Source organism: Molossus molossus, unplaced genomic scaffold (assembly GCF_014108415.1).
Source record: "Molossus molossus isolate mMolMol1 unplaced genomic scaffold, mMolMol1.p scaffold_m16_p_13, whole genome shotgun sequence".
NCBI lineage: Eukaryota > Metazoa > Chordata > Mammalia > Chiroptera > Molossidae > Molossus > Molossus molossus.
Window position 1 is genome coordinate 33,386,621 of NW_023425348.1, and position 22,326 is coordinate 33,408,946.

The 22,326-nt window shown below is 36.8% G+C and overlaps 1 protein-coding gene across 2 annotated transcripts in view; it reads right to left on the reverse strand.

Annotated features, from left to right (window-relative positions):
- TMEM135 (transmembrane protein 135) overlaps positions 1–22,326 on the reverse strand; it is a 244,568-nt gene that overhangs the window by 216,499 nt on the left and 5,743 nt on the right. The window contains exon 1 of one of the 2 annotated variants that reach the window (XM_036258644.1): positions 10,503–10,670. The exons of the other annotated variant lie outside the window; for it this stretch is intronic. Coding sequence (XP_036114537.1) covers positions 10,503–10,526 — 24 coding nt within the window. The 5' untranslated portion in view covers positions 10,527–10,670. Of the gene's footprint in view, positions 1–10,502; positions 10,671–22,326 lie in introns of those variants that run through there. 2 annotated transcript variants of the gene reach the window in all.

Genomic DNA, 22,326 nt, shown 5'->3' on the forward strand with positions numbered 1-22,326 from the left:
AAAATATACACCAAGAAATTATAATATGGGTTAATGAGTAACCACCAAATGCTGAGGTAAATATCTATAATGTCTTAAAAAACAGTTTTAAACAAATATATATATATATATATTTTAAATGGAAAAAGCAAAGTGCAATTCAAATTGAAATTAAATGCTAAAACAATTATTAAATTACACATCTTAGCAGCCTGGATATTAGAGAAACTTAGAATAACCAGAGAAAGTCATTCAATTATTCAAACATGACTAGTATATGACAAAAAACATGCTAGAAACACAAAAAGTAAAAAATAAAATGAATGATTTCTGGCCTACTGAAGCCCATTAAAAAACAACAACAACAACAAAAACCCTGAAAATAAATACATATTGAGAATCTAGCATAACATAGGTAGGTACCATGTACTGCCAAAACACAGAAATGGAAACAAGTTCCTATACAGAGGATTGCAGAAATTTCAAAGAACTATTTATAAAGATTATCAACCTTTGAGTCTTCATGACTTATCTGCTAAATTTAGATTAAACACATATTTATGTTTAGAGTTTTTTACTGGTGAACTTTGAATTTAAAAGAAAGGTTTCTAAATAATTTTTCTTTTCCTTTATTTTAGAGAGAGAGGAAGGGAAAGGGAGAAAGAGACAGAAAAATGGATGAGAGAGAACATCGATTGGCTGCTTCCTGCATGCTCCCCACTGGGGACCGGGCCCACAATCTGGGCATGTGCCCTGACCGGGAATCGAACTGGCGACCTCTTGGTGCATGAGTGTCGACACTCAACCACTGAGCCACACTGACTGGACTCTAAATAAAATTTAAAAATAAAGTTCAAAAAGTTTAAAAGTTTAATTTAGTAATGATATTTAAAAATCAAGACATGAATATATTTATTAAGAACAATTTAATGTTATAGGAAATTAAAATTTTATCAGTCATAATATATAGTAAGAAATGGAGAAAGAAATTGAAGAATGATTGAATGTTAGCAACAAAGAGCCCTGGAAGTTTAGCAAAGAGTGAGTATAGGCAGTAGTTGCCCTGCGAAGGGAATATGAGCTAAATTTGGAAGAATAGTAGAATTTTCACAGGTCACCGTGAATGAACACTTTCCCGTCATGATGAAACAATAGTATCAAAGGAACAAAAGTTAGAAAGACATAATTAGGGAATGAGGGAGGGAGTATAGAAAAGGCAAGACTGACTTGAGAGAAGGAAGACTAGAGAACTCTCCATTCACTCTACCATTCTAGAGATAACACTTTCCCTAAGGTCAGTGAGACCGACAAATCTAACGGCCCCTTCTCAGTTCTTTTCTTACTCTTTCCCCTGAAAGTCTCTGAAACTGACCATCTACAATTTCATTCAATTAAATTCTTACTAAGAATTTTGCCATACACAGGAAAAATAATGATGAATAAGATCTAACCCTTACCTTCAAGGAACATAAAATCATAAACAATAAACTATAATATGTGGTAAATGCTAAATTAGAGGAAGAAGAGACGGCTATAGAAACGCATTTAGGGAATGACTAAAAGGAGATGGGAATGGGCAGATGATGTCTGGAAGATTTCACTGAGCCTTCTAAGATGGATCTTGACAAACAGGTAGAATTTTGACAAAAGAGAAGTTTCTGTGGTTTCTGTGGCAGTGCATTTTTCTCATTCTCCCATTATATCTCTAACTGCTGTTTCTTTGGTAGCATTTCTTCCTCGGATCTCTACTCAATTCTACATATGCTTTCCCCCACAGCATCATCTATCATTTCAAAGCGGGAATTCCTATTATCACTCCAACCTCTCCCCTAAATTCTTACCCCATACTTCAAATGTCTATTAGACATGTCAGTAAAGATGTGCCATAGGCATTAAAAAAAAAACACAGAATGTCCAAAGTAGAACACATTATATTTCTCAAAAATGCTTTACTTCTGGATGTAATAGCATCACATCTACCCAATTACTTAGGGAAAAAAATGTTCATGTCATGTTCAATTGCTCACTGATCTTCAACCATCTCATCAGTTTTAATGGTCCGTTCACTTAGTATCTTCAGGTTTTGGAACGTAATGCCTACTTCTATTTAGACTTAACAATGGACAGAATCTGGTACTCTGTTGTACGCTTAAATAGTCACAGAAAGAAAGAAAAATCAACTCTATTCCTGAAAAGGAAGAAATGAAACTGTCTCTATTTGTAGAAAACATGATTTTCTACACAGAAAATCCCAAGCAATTTAAAAAAACCTCCTAGAACTAAGAAGACAATTTAGCAAAAGCAAAGGATATAAGATAACATACAAGTATTAATTGTATTTCTATACAAGAGCAATGAACACATGGACACTAAAATTAAAAATACACCAGCATTTGTAACTCCTTAAAAAAATGAACTGCTTAGGGAGAGATCTACAACACTTGTATGGAACTTACATGCTAAAAATTACACAACTGTGATGAAAGAAATCAAAGATGTAAATAAATGTTCATGGATTAGAAGACTCAATGTGCTAAATATGTCTTTTCCCCAAAGTGATATATAGGTTTAACAAAAATTCTATCACAATCTCAGAAAGATTTTTGCAGATATAGTCAAGATTATCCTGAAATTTACATAGAAAAGCAAAGGAACTCTAACAGCTAAAACAACCATGAAAAGCAGAATAAGTGGGAGAAATCAGTCTACCCAGTTTCAAGATTTATAATATAGCTATAACAATCAGGCTTTGTGCCTTGGACGGTTTGGCACAGCAGTTAGAGCATCGGCCCGTGGACCAGACAGAGAGTCCCGGGTCCGGTTCCCACTAAGGGCACGTATCTCTACTAAGGGTTGCAATTTGTCCCCAGCCCCGGTTGGGGTCGTGTGGGTGGCAACCACTCAATGTGCCTCTCTCATGGTGATGTCCCCCCCCCTCCCGCCCCCCACCTCCCACTCTATCTGTAGATAAATGCAAAAGTGTCCTCGGGTGAAGATAAAAAAATTTAAAAAAAATCAGGCTTTGTGATTTTGCAGAAAGATGGACTAATAGATTAATGAAATAGAAGAGAGAACTTAGAAATAGACCCACATAAACACATTCAACTGATTTTTGATAAGGTGAAAAAGGCAATTCGAATGGAGAAAGCCTTTTCAACAAATGGTGCTAGAACCAGTGGACATCCACAGGCAAAAAAGGTTGGGAGAAAAAAATCAAAGAAAATATTAGGAAATAAGGCTGGGCAAAAAATTCTTAGACTATACACCAAAAGCACAGTTCATAAAAGGAAGAATTGATTGTAAATTACACTTCAAAATTAAGTGTAATTTTGTCATTCAAAATTATCTGGGAAAACCCTGTTAAGAGGATTAGAAGACTAGCTACAGAATAGGAAAAAAATACTTGTAAACTATATATCCAGCAAAGGACTAGTATCTAGAATATATAAGAAAATCTAAAAACTCAACAGTAAAAAAATAATTTCAATACAATTAGAAAATGGCAGAAGATATGAATAGATATTTCACAGAAGAGGATATGCAAATGGAAGATAAGAACATCAGCCCTTAAGAAAATGCAAGTCAAAACCACAATGAGCTATCACTACACAAACATCATAATGGCTAAAATTTTAAAATACTGAAAATACCAAATATGGCAAGAATGCAAGGAAGCTGGCTCACTCATGCCTTGGGGAAGGGTGAGGAATGTGAAATGACACAGCCATTTTGGAAAATAGTTTGATAGTTTCTTAGAAAACTCAACAAGCAACTATTATATGACCCAGCAACTACAGTCCTAGGTGTTTATCCTAGAGAAAAGAAAATGCATGTTCACACGTAATCTGTGCAGCAATGTTTATAGCAGCTTTCTTTGCAATATTCAAAACCTAGAAACAACCCAGGTGTCTTCCAAGAGGTGAAAGGTTTAAAAACTGTGGTGTATCCATACCATGGAATACCATTTAGCAATAAAAAGAAACAAGCTAGTGATACATGAAAAAATCTTGATGAATTTCCAGAGATTTATTCTGAATGAAAAGGGCCAATTCAAAGTGATTCCATTTACATAGCATTTTGAAATGACAAAATTATAGAAATGAAGAATAGAATAATGGTCGACAAGGTAAAGAGGTGGTAGGGAAGTGGGAGGAAGTGAGTGTTACTATAAAAGGCAATGTGAGTAATCCTTGCAGCGATGAAAATGTTCTGCATCTTAACTATATCAATGGCAATATTTTGGTTGCAGTATCTGACTATCGTTTTACAAGATGTTATACCATTGAAAGAAACCCAATCTCTATTATTATTTCTCTATTACTTCAGACAACTGCATAATAATCTATAATTACCTCAAAATAAAACTTAAAATTAATTTTAAAAAAAAGCAGTCATTCTCATGGCCAATGGGTGTATAAAATACAGTCAGCATCATTAGTCACCAGAGAACTGCACAATGACATAATATTGCACACACACCAGAATGACTAAAAAAAAACAAAAAACAAAACTGATAATGCTCAGTGCTTTCTAAAATAAAGTAATTGGAACTTTACACATTGCTGGAGAGGATGTAAAATTGCACAATTACTTTGGGAAACTGTTATTATCTAATGAAACTAAATATCTGCTTAATCTATGATATAGCAATCCATTTCTAGATATACACCCGGGAGAAGAAAGTGCGTATTTCCACCAAAACTTATATTCATAGTACTCTCTGTAATTACAAATTTTGCAAAACAACTACCATATCCATTAACAATACTTAATTTTTAATGGATATGGTAGGTGTTTTGCAGGATAAACTGTAGATATGTGCAATATTGGGAGAGCACAGTACAATCTACTGTGAGAAACGGGAAAAATCTGACACAAAACATGGGAAATATCCTAGGATCTTATTATTACTGTTCTCTATCCCAGAGCTGACAACCAGGGTTTACAAGTGGCTGAAATACTGATCCTCTCAGCAGTCTGAGTACCCAGGTCAGACCTAGGGTAACAGAGAAAGGTGATAACCATATCTCAGTTTTCCTGAGCGTGACACATATTTATTATCATTTTCTATGTATACCATAGAATATTATAGTTTGAAAAAAAGGTTAGGACCTAACCAAATAACAAAGCAGTAATTGTACTACAATGTAGTAATTGTCAGAGCACATGCACAAAATCATTATCAGACATCATCAGACACCTTCACAAACATCATATTTTATAGCAAAAAATATGGCAATGTCATATGCTTTGACCAATTAATTCCACATTAATTCCTTATGAATTTTCCAAATATGCATGAAAATATTTAAATACAAGGTACATAATAGCACGATGATTAATATACCTGTATTTATTTATTTATATTCATATAGCCTAGTTTTAAGACTATTTAATTATCTGATTGAAAAATCAAAATATATAAAATGAAAAGGCAGATTGCAAAACAATTATTTTCTAATGAACATATGAAACAAATACTGAAACATTATGAATTGGTTAGCTCTAAATTGTAGGTGCAGCCACTATGGAAAACAATATGGTGTTTCCTCAAAAAATTAAAAATTGAACTTCCATTTGACCCAGTGATTCCATTTCTAGGAATATACCCTAAGAAGCCTGAAACACCAATCAGAAAGAATATATGTACCCCCACATTCGTAGCAGCACTATTTACAATAGCTAAAATCTGGAATCAGCCCAAATGTCCATCAGTAGACGAATGGATAAAAATGAAGTCCTACAACTACAAAATTAAAGAAGCCACATCGAGACTGGAAGGAGGGGTAGAGGCATGGATGCGCTGATAAAAATCAGGAGGATACCTCAGCTAGGAAGTTCCTCACTGAGGAGCAAGGGGCCCCTGTCCCACACTAGCCCCCCCCTCAGGGTTCCAGTACCAGGAAGAGAAGTCCCCATAATTTCTGGCTGTAAAAACCAAAGGGAACTGAAGCTGAGGCTGCCGGAGCCCCAGGCAGTTCCTCTTAAAGGGCCCGCACAGACCTACTTGACTCACACCCTTCAGGTTCCATCGTGGGGGAGGCAGCTTGAAAGGCACCAGAGACATATAGGGAAGAACTAAGTTGTTGGCATTGGGGTGATAGCTGGAGGGGAAGCTTTCTGCAGGACAGACTTGCTGTGGGAGGGTGTTGTTCCTTTGGTGAGACCTTCCCTGGGGCAGCAGACTGCACCATATCTGGGACTCCAGGTACCTGGCTCACACTGTTTGGCTCACCCTGGTGAGACTCTGAGGCCCTGCCCCACCCAACTTTCGGGCCCACCCAAGCTGTTTCCAATGGCTTTACCATAGGATTGGCCTGTCTTGGCTCCTGCTTCAGATTTTCCTAAAATCTCACAAACAAGCAGCATGTGGTCTCAGCCAGCCCCAAACCTCTCATTAAGTGGCCCCAGGTCTGGCACAAGAAGCAGCTATCTGCAGATCACTGTGTAGCTTATGCTGGGTGGCCCCAGGTAGAACACAGGCAGTATCTGACCTTGTCCCAGAGCCAGCACACCCAGTGGACGGCTCAGACCACATCAAAGCACCACCACCCAACCACCTTCACAAGTCACACACTCAATGAATGGACTCAGTGGGTACCAGAGCCCTGCTGAAGTTAAGTCTTGCTCTGCGTGTTGGGCCCCTATACTGCTGATCCTCCAAGGAAGTCAGAGGCCAGTGGTCAGTGGGCATAGCCAGTCCTTGCAGCTGATCAGCCTGAGTAAATCTCTCCCATTGACATGCCAACAGCAATCAAGGTTCAATTACAACAGAAGGGTGTACAGTCCACACTAGGGGTGCACCTCGAGGCCCCAGCTGGGGTAATCAGGGAGGCTGTACCACTGAACCCTACAGGATACCTACAATAATAGGCCACCCTACAAAGCCTAGGAATCATAGAAACTCTACCTAATACATAGAAACAAACACAGGGAAGCAGCCAAAATGAGGAGAAAAAGAAACATGTCCCAAATAAAAGAAAAGAACAAAACTCCAGGTAAAGAACTAAACAAAATGGAGATAAGCAATTAATCAGATGCAGAGTTCAAAACACTGGTTTTAAGGATGCTCGAGGAACTTAGTGAGACCTTCAAGAAACTTAGTGAGAACTTCAAGGAACTTAAGGAGAACTCCAAGGAACTTAGTGAGAACATCAACAACATAAAAAAGAACCAGTCAGAAATGAAGGACGCATTAACTGAAATAAAGAATAATTTACAGAGAATCAATAGTAGAGTAGGTAAAGCAAAGAAGCAAACCATTGATTTGGAATATAAGAAAGCAAAAAACACACAATCAGAACAGTAAAAAGAAAAAGTATCCAAAAAAATGAGGATAGTGTAAGGAGCCTCTGGGACAACTTCAAGCATGCCAACATTCACATCATAGAAGTGCCAAAAGTAGAAGAGAGAGAACAAAAAATGGAAAACCTATTTTAAAAAATAATGACAGAAAACTTCTCTAACTTGGTGAAGGAAACAGACATACAAGTCTAGGAAGCACAGAGAGTCCCAAACAAGATGAACCCAAAGGGGTCCACACCAAGACACATCATCATCAAAATGCCAAAGGTTAAAAACAAAGACAGAATTTTAAAAGCAGCAAGAGAAAAGCAGTTAGTTACCTACAAGGGAGCTCCCATAAGAGTGTCAGCTGATTTCTCAGAAGAAACTTTGCAGGCCAGAAAAGAGTGGCAAGAGATATTCAAAGTGATGAAAAGCGATTACCTACAACCAAGATAGTTCTATTCTTCAAAGCTATCATTTAGAATCAATGGACATATCAAGAGTTTCCCAGACAAAAAAATCTAAAGGAGTTCATCACCACCAAATCAATATTATATGAAATGTTGAAGGGTCTTCTTGAAGGAGAAGAACAAAAATATGAACAATAAAAAGGCAATAAATACATATTTATCAATAATTAAAGCTACAAACAAAATGAGCAAGCAGAACAGAAACAGACTCATAGATACAGAGAACTTTTTGTTACTTACCAAATGGGAGGGGGTTGTGGGGAAGGGTGAAAAGATGAAGGAATTAAGAAGTACAAATTGGTTATTAGACTGATGAACTTCAAAGGGAAGGGGGAGGGAGGGTGAGAAGAGATAAACCAAAAAATTTCTGTGCATATATGTATAACCAATGGACACAAACAATAGTGTGGGGAAGGCAGGAGGTGGGGAGGATTAAAAAGGAGGGGTCAATGGGGGAAAAAGAGATTATCTGTAATACATTCAACAATAAAGATAAGTTAAAAATTAAAATTAGATACATGGTACTAGAAGATTGTTTATCTGTGTAGAACAAAAATTAATCCTGCCTCATACCATACACAAAAATTAATTTGAGATGTATCACAGACTTAAATTTGAAAAGTATAAAGTATCTAGATGAAACCACAGGCAAATATTATCATGAATATTCCATGTGTAAGTCAAAAGACATAGGCATAATTTCAGCATAGTTCACGAAGGGCAAATATGGAGACCAACATGACTAACCCAAAGGCTATATAGACTGAAGAGTGACACTAATTATGACAGGGCCCCTTTTAGGAGTTTCTTTACAAAAGTATCACTATTCAACCTCTGTCAGGACTACATGCACTTCATCTAATTCATTATATAATTTGTCTGTTTCCCCATGTGATTATTGTGGCACATTTGCCATAGAGATGGTTAACTAGTATTGGGATTACAATCTATGACCATGAAATAGAACAAAGCTAATTCGCCCTCAAAGGGGCTGGCCCCATGATCTTAGCCTTACTAGTACCAAACTTTAATTTAGCAATCTTTGTTAGCCCCAGAGCTTGATCATTAACTCTCCTATAAAACTATTTCTAGATGATCTAACAAGTCTTGTTACTTAGGAATATAATACAATTCCCAATGAAAAAGAATTGACTTTGTTTTATTTATTTAACCTTTCTTAATGTAATCACTAACAGATAATAATCTCTTTAAAGCAGAGTCTCTCAACCTCAATATTAACATTTTGGACCAGATAATTTGCTGTTGTGGAGGACTATCCCATGTATAGCAGGATGTTTGCCAGCATCCCTGGCTTCTACTCAATAAATGCCAGTAGTATACCAATCTATGAAAACCAAAAATATTCTCCAGGTATTGCCAAATGTCTCCTAGAAGGCAAAATTACCCCTTACTGAGAAAGCAGCATAATGAATTTACATTTTTCATATTTTATCAACAAAATATTTATTTTATTTATTTAACAAAGACGTATAACACTTATTATGTACCAGGCACTGCTCTAAATACCAAACCCATGTTAATTTACTTAATCTTCACAACAATCTATGAGATGGGCACAGTCATTACCCCCACTTTATTAGAGATAACAAAACATGAGCACAAAGAGATTATGTTGCCTGAAGTCACATAACCAGTGAGTAGCAGAGCAAGGACTGAACACAGGAAGTGGCTCCAGAGTCCATGCTCTTAACCACCATACCTGATGTTGAAATCTGGCATATTCTAGACGAGAAGAAATATCACTTATCCCTAGTGCATGTTACAATTAAGAACTTGTGATTTACTAGCCCCTATAGGAATTCAGGCTACCCATTCTGAAAGAAAAAATATAGGGAAAGCACAACTGAGATATATAAAAAACCTAAAAGTATAAATTTGGTTTATACATATACAAGTAAGCTAACCTGGGGGAAGACTAAATAAGGCACCATGATGATGACTCTAGGGCTAAAATTTATATACCCAGTCTATAAGAGCTAATGATGAAAGAAGATGAAATTCACAACATTGGATCATTAAATAAAAAGAACTAATCCCAATAGCAGAAAATGGAACCAACCAGCTGTGCAGCTAACTTTCCCTCTTTTTTCCTTCTTCTTCTAAGACTCAGTATTTTTTTAACTAAATGAGATGACTAATATAAAGTATTCAGCAGAGTGTTTAACACATAATAGGCGCTTAAAAAATATTTGTTTCCTTCACTCAGCACAATTGCTTCCTGTTCCAACCTCAATTCCTTTTTGTGTTGTGAAAATGTGTTTTATTAAGTGTTTTGAAGAGAATTCTGTCTCTGGTAAATCAAGATGTTTGAAAAAAATAAATGGCAATTAAAATAACTATAAAGAACTCAATTATACTTCATGTCCTCCTCCTGCCTTCTCTTATAACGGATCTATAGATATTAGGAGTATTCACTATAACCTAATTGTTACATGGTCAGGAAAGAGCTATACTGCATTACTCAGAGAAGTTAAGTAGTCCTCAGGAGAATCAAAACTAAACCACATTTTCATAGCACCAACAATTCAAAATAAAAATAGAACTTCAATAAACTGAACTAAAGTAGGATATTCATCTATAGTCAGAAGACTTCCTATATTCTTCCTCTAATAAATTGTAAAACCCTTTTTAAAAAAATAACACCTCAATTTTTTTTTAAATAGCATAATAAAAGAGATAGGATTACTTTGTTGTCACAAATAAGTTTATATTGCATGTGCTGGTTAATTTTGTGTATCAACTTACCTGAGCCATGGGCTGCCCAGACATTTATTTGGCCAAACATTATTCTAGGTGTGTCAGTGAGGGTGTTTCTGGATAAGATCAAACTTTTCAGTAGATTGAGTACAGCAGATTGCCCTCCATAATGTGGGTAGATTTCATTCAATGAACTGAAGATGTGAACAGAACAAAACTGCTGAGTAAGAAGGAACTCCACCAGCCCACCTGACCTTAAGCTGGAACATGAGTCTTTTTGCACCTTCAGATACAGAATAAAACATCTATTCCTCTTAGGTCTCAAGCTTGCAGGCTTTCTAACTAGAACTTATACCATCAGTTCTGCTGGTTCTTAGGCCTTCAGATTCAGACTGGAACTACACATCAGATCTTCTGGGTCTCCAGTTTGCCAACTGTAGACCTTGGGACTTCTCAGCCTCCATAATTGTGTGAGCCAATTCCTTATATTAAGACTGCCCCTCCCCACTCCATCACTATCTATATATGGTGTGTGTCACATACACATACACATACACACATATCCTTTGGTTCTGTGTGTCTGAAGAACCCTGTTTAATATACTGTGTTTAAACTGCTTCTGCTTTCCACACATACCCAGGATTAGCAAGTGATTCGTAAAGCTGTGGATCATTGATAGTGCCAAACAGGTTGCCCAGGGCCAGTAACAGACAGTGTCTAACACTGACCTACACCACAGTCCCTCCAAAAAGGCCTAGAACCAATACACCCAATAGCCAGCTTCAGACAACAACAGAGCAGGATCCAATAATCTTCACAAGCAGCATATCCACAGGGAGTTCTCAATAGGCATCAAACCCTGCTCAGGCAAGTTCTGTTCTGTGTTATCAGCAATTGCATAGCAAATTGCACATAGTGTTGGGGATTGGGCCTCACTGTCAGCCATCCTGAGGACTGATCTCACACACAAATGGGCCAATATCAATCAAGATTCAATTACAACAGGAAGACCCACACAATGAGCACAAGAGACATTCTTAGAGCACTCAGTTCTGCTGATCATGGCAACTGTGCCATTGTGACCCACGGGACACCTACTACATAAGGCCACCCTACCAATACTGGGAGTCATAGCATATCTACCTAATACATAGAAACAAAATAAAAAAGAGGCAGTCAAAATAATAGGCCCCAAATGAAAGACCAAGAGAATTCTCCAGAAGAAGAACTAAATGAAATGGAGGTAAGCAATTTATCAGTTATAGAATTCCAAGTAATGTATAAGGATGCTCAACAGCATGAAAAAGGACATAAAAACCATAAAAAGGGACAAGTCAGAAATAAAGAATGCACTGGAAGGAATAAATAGTAGGCTCAACAAAGCAGAGTGTCAAATCAGCAATTTGGACAACAAGGTAGAAAAAAACACCCAATCAGAGCAGCTAAAAGAAAAAAAATTAAAAATATGAGAAGAGTTTAGGGGACCATTGGGACAATATCAAGTGCAACAATATCAGTGTCATAGGGATACCAGAAGGAGAAGAGAGAGAGAGCAAGGAATCGAGAACCTAGCTGAAGAAATAATGACTGATAACTTCCTTAACCTGGTGAAGGAAAACGATATACAAGTCCAGGAAGCACAGAGAGCCCCAAACAAGATGGACCCAACGAGGCCAATACCAAGACACATCATAATTAAAATGATAAAAGTTGGGGGAAGAGGGAATCAGTTGGGGAAAAAGGAGAAACATCTGTAACAAAAATTAATTAATAAAAAAAAATATGGAAAAAATAAATAAATAAAATGGTAAAAGTTGAAGACAAAGAGAGAATCATAAAAGCCACAAGAGAAAGGCAGTCAGTTACCTACAAGGGAGGCCCTATTAGACTGTCAGGTGATTTCTCAACAGGAACATTTCAGGCTAGAAGGGATTAGCATGTACTATTCAAAGTGATGAAAAGCAAGGACCACAACCAAGGCTACTTAACCAAGAAAGGCTAGCATTTGAAATCGAAGGGGAAATAAAATCTTCCCAAACAAGAAAAAGCTAAATGAGTTTACCACCAAACCAGTATTACAAATGTAAAAGGGCATTCTTGAAGAAGAAAAAGAAAAAGAAGAAACACAAGAACATAGGTAAAGAAAATAACATGGCAATAAATACATATCTGTCCATAATCACTTTAAATGTAAATGGCTTAAATGCTCCAATCAAAAGACATAAGGTAGACCTGGCCGGTTTGGCTCAGCGGTTGGAACGTCGGCCTGCGGTCCAGAGAGACCCGGGTTTGGTTCCCATTAAGGGCACGTGCCTCCGATGCGGTTTGTCTCCGGCCCTGGTTGGGTCGTGCGGGTGGCAACCACTTGATGTGTCCCTTTCACATTGATGTTTCTCTCTCTCTCTCTTCCTCTCTCTCCCTCCTACTCTATCTGAACAAAAAATGGAAAAATGTCCTGGAGTGAGGATTAAAAAAAAAAGACATAAGGTAGATAAATGGATAAGAAAACAAGACCCATGTATATGCTGTCTTCAAGAGACCCTCCATAGAATGAAAGATACACACAGACTAAAAGCAAAAGAATGGAAAAAGATATTTCATGCAAATGGAAAAGAAAAAAGAGCTGGGGTAGCAATACTTGTATCTGACAAAATAGACTTTAAAACCAAAGCTATCGCCCAGCTAGTGTGGCTCATGGTTAAGCATCGATCCATGCACCAAGAGGTCACTGGTTTGATTCCCGGTCAGGGCACATGCCCAGGTTATGGGCCAAATCCCCAGTGGGGGGCATATAAAGGTAGTCAATTGATGTTCTCTGTCATCGATGTTTCTATCTCTCTCTCCCTCTCCTCTGTCTCTAAAATCAATAAAGAAAAAATATTTAAGAAAATAAATATTTTTAAAAAAAAAGAAAAACTAAGGCTATAGTAAGAAACAGGACACTACATAATGATAAAAGGATCAATTCAACATGAGCATATAACCCTTGTAAACATTTATGCATCCAACACAGGAGCACCTAAATATGTAAATCAAATTTTGATGGACAGAAAAGGAGAGATTGACACTAATACAGTTATAGTAGGGGATTTTATCACCCCATTGACATCAGTGGACAGATAACTTCAGACAGAAAATCAATAAGGAGACGACAGCCTTAAATGACACACTAGATCAAATGGATTTAATTGATATCTTCAGAGCATTTCACCCAAAGCACCAGAATATACATTCTTTTCAAATGCACATGGAACGTTTTCTAGGATAGACCATATGTTTGGACACAAAACAAACCTCGATAAATTTAAGAAGACTAAAATCATATCAAGCATCTTCTCTGACCATAATGCTATAAAACTTGAAATTAATCACAAGAAGACAAGGGAAAAACACACAAACACATGGAAGCTAAATAACATGTTACTAAACAATGAATGGTTTAACAAAGAGATCAAAGAAGAAATCAAAAGATACCTTGAAATAAATGAAAATGAGAACACAACCCCAAATCTGTGGGACACAGGGAAAGCAGGCCTAAGAGGGAAAGTCATTGCATTACAGACCTATTTCAAGAAACAGGAAAAAACTGAAATAAACAATCTAACTTTACACTTAAAGGAACTTGAAAAGAAAAATAAACAAAGCCCAGAGTGAGTAGAAGGAAGGAAATTATAAAGACAAGAGCAGAAATGAACAAAATAGAGCCTCGAAAAAACAATACAAAAGATCAAGGACACCAAGAGCTGGTTCTGTGAAAATATAAACAAGATTGACAAACCTTTAACCAGACTGATCAAGAAACAAAGAGAGAGGACCTAAATAAATAAAATCAGAAATGAAAGAGAAGAAATAACAACTGACACCAAAGAAATTTTAAGAAAATATTACAAACAACTACATGCCAACAAATTGGACAATCTGGATGAAACTAATAATTCCTGGAGACATAAAATCTTCCAAAACTAATTCAAAAAGAATCAGAGAATCTGAATAGAAAGATTACAACTAGTGAAATTGAAGCAGTAATAAAACAAAACTTCCAACAAACAAAAGCCCTGGACCGGATGGCCTTACAGGTGAATTTTACCAAACATTCAAAAAATGAACACCTACCCTTCTCAAACTATTCCAAAAAAATTCAAGAAGAGGGAAGTCTCCCGAGCTCATTTTACGAGGCCAGCATTGTCCTAATTCCAAAACCAGATAAAGACATGACAAAGAAAGAACAGTAAAGGCCAATATCCCTGATAAACCTAGCTAAAATCCTCAATAAAATATTAGCAAACCAATCATTAAAAAGATCACACACTATGAGCATGTGGGATATTTTCCAGGGATGCAAATTTGGCACAATTACTGCAAAACAATAAATGTGATACACCACATAAACAAATTGAAGGATAAAAACCACATGATCGTGTCAATAGTTGCAGAAAAAGCACTTGGTAAAATCCAGCACCCAATTATGATAACAACTCTCAGCAAAGTGGGAATAGAGGGAACATACTTCAACGTAATAAAAGCCATATATGATAAACCCACAGCCAACATAATCAATGGGGGAAAACTACAAATGTTCCACTTAAGATCAGGTGCAAGACAGGGATGTCAGCTTTCACCACTCTTATTCAACATAGTACTTGAAATCCTAGACACAGCAATCAGACAAGAAGAAAATATAAGGCATCCAAATTGGAAAGGAAGAAGTACAACAGTCATTATTTGTAGATGACATGAAACTTTATATAGAGAAACCTAAACATTCCACACGAAAAAATACTAAAACTGATAAATGAATTCAGTAAAGTAGCAGGATACAAAATAAATATACAGAAATCAGTTGCATTTTTATACACCAATAACAAATTATCAGAAAGGGAAACTAAAAAAAAAAAAAAAAAAAATCCTATTCACAATTGCTTCAAAAAGAATACCTAGCACTAAATTTCACCAAGGATGTAAAAGACCTGTATTAGGAAATTTATAACACACTGAAGAAAGAAACTGAAGAAGACACAAATAAGTGGAAGCACATACCATTTACAATGATAGGAAAAACTAACATCATTAAAACGTCCATGCTACCCAAAGCAATCTACAGATCCAACACAATTCCTGTCAAGATGCCAATGTTGTATTTCACAGAACTAGAACAAATATTCCAAAAATTTATACAGAACCATAAAAGACCCCAAATAGCAACAGCCATCTTGAGAAAGAAGAATAAATTTGGAGAAATTATGCTACCTGATATCAAACTATACTACAAGGCCATAGTAACTGAATCAACATGGTACTGGCATAAAAATAGACATATAAATGGGTGGAACAGAATAGAGAGCCCAGAAATAAACCTACTTTATAGTCAATTAATATTTGACAAAAGAGGCAAAAACACACAATTAGCTAAAGACAGTCTATTCAATAAATGATGTTGGGAAAATTAGATTAAGTGCAAAAAAAATTAAACTAGATCACCTTTTTACACCACACACAAGAATAAACTCAAAATGGATTAAAGACTTAAATGCTAGTCTTGAAACCATAAAAATCCTACAAGAAAAACATAGGCAGTAAAATCTTGGACATTTCTCATGGTAATATTTCTTCTGATATATCCCCTTAGGCAGGGAAACAAAGAAAATAAAACAAATGGGACTACATCAAACTAAAAAGGTTTTGCATGGCAAAGGAAACTATCAACAAAATGAAAACACAACCAAATGAATGGGAAAACACATTCGCCAATGACACATCTGATAAGGGGTTAATATAAAAAATGTATACAGAACTTATAAAACTCAACACCAAAACAATCCAACTAAAAAATGGGGGCAGGGGACATACATAATAGTTTCAACATAAAGATTAAAAAATAAACAAATAAGCCCTGGCCGGTTTGGCTCAGCGGTTGGAGCATCGGCCTGCGGTACAGAGAGACCCGGGTTCGGTTCCCGCTAAGGGCACATACTTCGGTTGCAGTTTGTCCCCGGCCCTGGTTGGTCGTGCGGGTGGCAGCCACTCGATGTGTCCCTTCACATCGATGTTTCTCTCTCTCTCTCTCTCCCTCTCTCTCCCTCCCGCTCTATCTGAACAAAAAATGGAAAAATATCCTCGGGTGAGGATTAAAATAAATAAATAAAAATAAAATAAAATAAATATTTTCAAATGGTCAAAAGACCTGAATAGACATGTTTCCAAAGAGGACATACCAGTAGCCAATAGACACATGAAAAGATGCTCAATGTCATTAATCATTAGAGAAATGTAAATTAAAATCACAATGAGATATTACCTCACACCTATCAGAATGGCTGTCATCAATAAATCAACAAACAAGTGTGGGCAAGGATGTTGAGAAAAGGGAAATCTTTTGTACTATTGTGAGAATACAGATTGGTACAGCCACTGTGGAAAGCAGAATAGAGATACCTCAAACAATTAAAAATGGAACTCCCTTATGACTCAGTGATTCCACTTCTGGAAATTTATCCAAAGAAACCTGAAACACTAATTTAAAGAATATATGCACCCCTATGTTCACTGCAGCATTATTTATAATAGCCAAGATTAGGAAGCAGTCCAAATGCCCATCAATAGATGAGTGGATAAAAAAGCTGTGGTACAGCCCTGGCCGGTTTTGCTCAGTGGTTAGAGCATTGGCCTGCAGTCCAGAGAGACCCGGGTTCGGTTCCCACTAAGGGCATGTACCGCGGTTGCAGTTTGTCCCAGGCCCTGGTTGGGTTGTGCAGGTGGCAGCCACTCGATGTGTCCCTTTCACATCAATGTTTCTCTCTCTCTCTCTCTTTCTCTCTCTTCCTCCCACTCTATCTGAACAAAAACCGGGAAAAAAAATGTCCTCAGGTGAAGATAAAAAAAAAAAAAAAAGCTGTGGTACATTTACACAATAGAATACTACTCAGTTGTAAAAAGGAAGAAAATTTTACCTTTTGCAACAGCATGGGTGGACCTGGAGAACATTATGCTAGGTGAAATAAGCCAGTCAGAGAAAGACAAGTACCATATGATTTCACTCATATCTGGAGTCTAATGAACAAACTGAACTAACAAGCAAAATAAAGACAGACTCATAGATAGAGAGCAGGCAGACTGTTCTGGTGGAGAGAGGGGTATTGGGGGAGTACTGGGAGTGAGCAAAAAAGAGAAAAAAACTCATGGACACGGAAAACAATGTGGTGATTACAGGTGGGGAGAGGTGGAAATGGATATACGGGAGATAAATGGTGATGGAAAAACATATATAAATGAAATAAAAATCTACACTAGTCTCTAAATAAATAAACTGCTTCCAACATTTTCTGCATAAGCCAAATTTAAATATCTAAAACAAAAAGACAAGAAACCAAATAGCACAGAATACTATTTGCATATTTTTTACAATTGCTTTTTTGTTGTTGTTAATCCTCATCCAAGGATATTTTTCCACTAATTTTTAGAGAGTGGAAGGAAGGGAGAAATGGGGTGGGAGTGGGAGAGAGAGAGTGAAACATCCATGTGAGAGAGATAACTGGTTGCCTCCTGCACGACCTGGACCGGGGCTGGGGATCAAACCTGCAACCCAGGTACGTGCCCTTGACTAGAATCAACCAACAACCCTTCCATCCGAGGGCCAGTGATCGAACCACTGAGCCAAACCAGCCAAGGGACCAAATCTTCTTTATCCAATAGTCACTTAGGTTGCTTCCATATCTTTTACTGCATTGAATCCTCTAAACAGAACTTAAGCAAACTAAAAATTCAAGCCAGAGAAGTAGACAATTTGAGCAAGAGAAGAAATCACAGATATCGGGGGACTATGCTAACTAAAAAATATCAAACTGCCTCACCATTTGTTGATATATAAAATTCCATTAACAGAAGAGAAGCCATTCTCAAAAGGCTTAAATTGCACTGTACTCACACATTTGCTAAAACTCACTCATACTGAAGCCTAAAAACTAGCCCATCAATCATTTGATAGGTACAAAATCCCTTACGATTTTTTGATGTGGATAACCCTGACCATCAACCTAAACCAGAAGAGAAATTTAAGCACAAAATTAACCATGGGAGAAAGAAAAAAGAAAAAGAAAACTTTATAAAGATACTTAGCTACCCAAATCTCACCATTTTTGTCTAAAACAACTTTGATTTACCTTTAAATGGGTGAAGACAAATAGAGGTTGTTAAAACAGTTTTTCTAACATTTGTAACTAAAATGTTCTGACTACCTTAACATAAAATACAAATTTTATTAGAATAGAGTTTCAATTTCAGAGAATCTGTTAATCAAGATATTTGTATGGTCTGAGGTGTTTTATTACTGCCATTGGCTTCAAGTTTAAATAAAGTCCAAAGTCTAAAGGGAAGAAATAAAATTCTTAGTCAGGGTAATGGACTTAAGAAACCATCAAATATCCTCTTTCTATAAAGTAATGGCCTAATACATATTCACCTGATATATATTCACATACTCACTAAGTCACTTCACTGCGAAAGCCTTCCCAAACCCACCACACTAGAAGGAGTCCTTGTGACACTCTCTAGTACAACACCCTGCACTTTCTAATAGCACGCATCACAGTTGAATTTTTTTGTATGTATCTCTTATTTTCCCCCTTAACTGATGTCCACAAACTCATCTTGTTCCTAGCCCCCCATATTTCTGACACATTGTAGGCAATCTGTAATATTTAAAGAATGAAATGAGGATAGAAAAGAGAGAGTGAGAGGAAATGAAGATTCAGAGTAAATAGAGTTACAGTAACACTCCACGTGCTAGCCCAAATGGAACTGTGAGCACACTGCGAAATTCAGTCTGATCCTGATTAATTCAATGTCTTCTGGGCTTGAGAGTTTCTGAGATAGGGGTCTACTTTCTTCAAGGTTTAAAAATCAGGAATGAGCAGAACAAGCCTACCTGTCACTGCCAACAGATACAGAATCCTTCAAAACAACTCCTCAACTGGACTAATCACAATCCAAACCCTGAAGATCTAGTTGGAATCAAGAAACCAAAGTAACCTGACACATGTAATGAATCAAAAGACTATACAAGATAAATGGCAGTAAGTTGAAAACACTGTCAATTTAGCATTCTTATAAAGGAAACTGCTCCAATCTCATGACACTTTATCTAGCATCCTTCCCTCTTCTCATACTTACACACATAAATTCATTTTCCTGAATATTTTTCAATGCTGTTGAAAGCAAAATTACCTAAAATCTGTATTCATTCACTTCAGTTATTGATTCTCCTCAAGTATAATTATGAGAGCCTTATATATGATATGTAATATCAATTTACAGTATTAACTTGAATAACTAATAAATAAGGTTCATTAACAAATACTTATTAACTATATTCCTAGTTTCCCAAGATGAAATACATTCACCCCATATTAAGCATAAAGAAAAAAATATACAAAAAATATCCCATATTGCCCTGGCCAGTTTGGCTCAGCGGTCGGAGCGTCGGCCTGCGGACCAAAGAGACCCCAGTTCGGTTCCCGCTGGGGGCACATACTTCAGTTGCAGTTTGTCCCTGGCCTGGGTTGGGGTCGTGTGGGTGGTAACCACTGGATGCGTCTCTCTCACATAGATGTTTCTGTTTCTCTCTCTCTCTCCCTCTTCCTCTCTTCCTCTCTCTCTCTCTCTCCCTCTCTCCCTCTCACTCTATCTGAAGATAAATGAAAAAAAAAAAGTCCTCAGGTGAGGATAAAAAAAAAATATCCATATCACAACACTCTTTTAGAGATGATCAATTATTAGAAAGAAAGCTAAGATTGGGAATTAATTTTAAAAAACAACTTAAAAGTTTAACCTAGGATCAACAGAGATTCAAACAAATATTCAATATAATACTATGTCATGATAAAATATTTTAAGACTCTTAATTATCAAAGCACCAACTAATATTATGAATTACTATGTGCCCAGTATAGTCCTTGGGAATGTAAACATATTTCACATTCACTATACTATACAAGTAATGCAATAAATTGTACCAACACATTTTGAAAATACTTTCCAAAACATTTTATTTAGCTCTTTGTTAAGCAGTCACTTCAATTAACTCCCCTTTCCTAATTATCACCTAGCACAATGCCTGGTAGATATTCAATAAATAGTTGATAAATAAATTACAAATCTATTATCAAATTCTTATCTCATTTTTATCAGTAGCAAAGCTTATACAGATAGATTTATGGAAAATGAGTTTGTGTTCCAGTCTCAATCTAGGTTGTCTTTCATAATCAATAAAAGCACTTACCTATATGTATATTGCTAATGCCCAAATATGAGGCAAGATTTTTTTTTCTCATGTCAGTTACTCCTTAGAAATGTTGGGGGGGGGGGGTGACAATTTGTTGTCCAATCTAAGATATTCCTCCGAAATCAAGAGCTCTGTTCTAAATAACACAGATTACAAAAATATATATAAAATAAATAGTGTGATTATATCTATTAGAAGTGAATAAGCAAAAGGGAAAATGGTATGAAATGCAAGCAAACAAGAAACAGCCAGATCACATAAGGTTCTGTAGGCCTCGGTAAACATTTTCCAATTTATTGAGATGGAAAGACACTGAGAGTTCTGAGCACAGGAATAACAAGAGCTGATTTATATTTTTAAAGGATATGAGATAGGTATTTTAATCCCATTTTATAGATGAGAATACTGAGGTTCCCATATGTTAAGAACCTTGCTCAAGGTTACAACATTAATAAGCTGCAGGACTGCCCTGGCCGGTTTTGCTCAGTAGTTAGAGCTTCGGCCACATCCCCAGCATTGGTCAGGGTCCTGCAGGACGCAACCAGTTGATGTGTCTCTCTCATGTTGATGTTTCTCTCTCTCTCTCTCCCTCCCTCCCTCCCTGTCTCCCACTCTATCTGAAGATAAAAATGGAATAAAAAGTATCCATGGCAGAACAGAGATTCAAGTCCAAGCTCTTCCCAACCTCTTAACAATACCTTCCAAAACTCTGTACTCAAGACCTCTCTGTAACATTCTCTTCTCAACTTCTTCATATCTAACTGCTTCTTTCTCTTTTTTTTATTATTTTTCCTCTACTCCAAACATGAGCATTCCTCAGGCTGACTTCCCTTTCTGAACATTCAGTTGACCTAAGGACCTCTCTTCCCCTTATTGACCAACCAGAGCTTCAACTTTCTTAGGATATCTAAACCTAAATCTCTAGCCCCACCTTCTCTCTAGAACAGCAGCTCTACATTTCTCAATGCTTCCTGGTCATTTTCCACTCACATACTGCACTAGTAGCTAAAACTCAATATGCCCCAAAGCAATTAGCATATTTCACTGAAAATACCTTTCCCGAAGCACCACCTTCCAGGCATCCCAATCAACAGACTTAAAATCTCCTGGCTCCATTTGATTCTTTCCCCTACTTTATATCCAAGCCACTAAATGTAACAGGGGTATACACCACCGCCACATTAGCTTTATGAAACAACTTGAAGCATACTAACCCGTTAGCAACCTTTACTGATTGCCTACTACATCAAGTAAAGCCTATTTTCCATCTGCCATTCCTCAAAGCATACCATATTCTATTCCACCTGAATGTCTTTGCTCAAGCCATTCCACCATTTCTACCTTTCCAATTCCTACTTTTCCTTCAAAGCCACTAAATTGCCACCTCTCCCATTAAGTTTACCCTTATCTCTCAGTCAAATGTGATCTTCTATCTCTGATCTCTCAAACCATTTTTATCTGTAACATACAGTATTTCATTCATTAATTTTTGTCACAGGGTAATATATGCTTAATCTTCCCTCCTAGACTCTAAACCAGTGGTTCTCAACCTTCCTGATGCGGTGACCCTTAATACAGTTCATCATGTTGTATGCG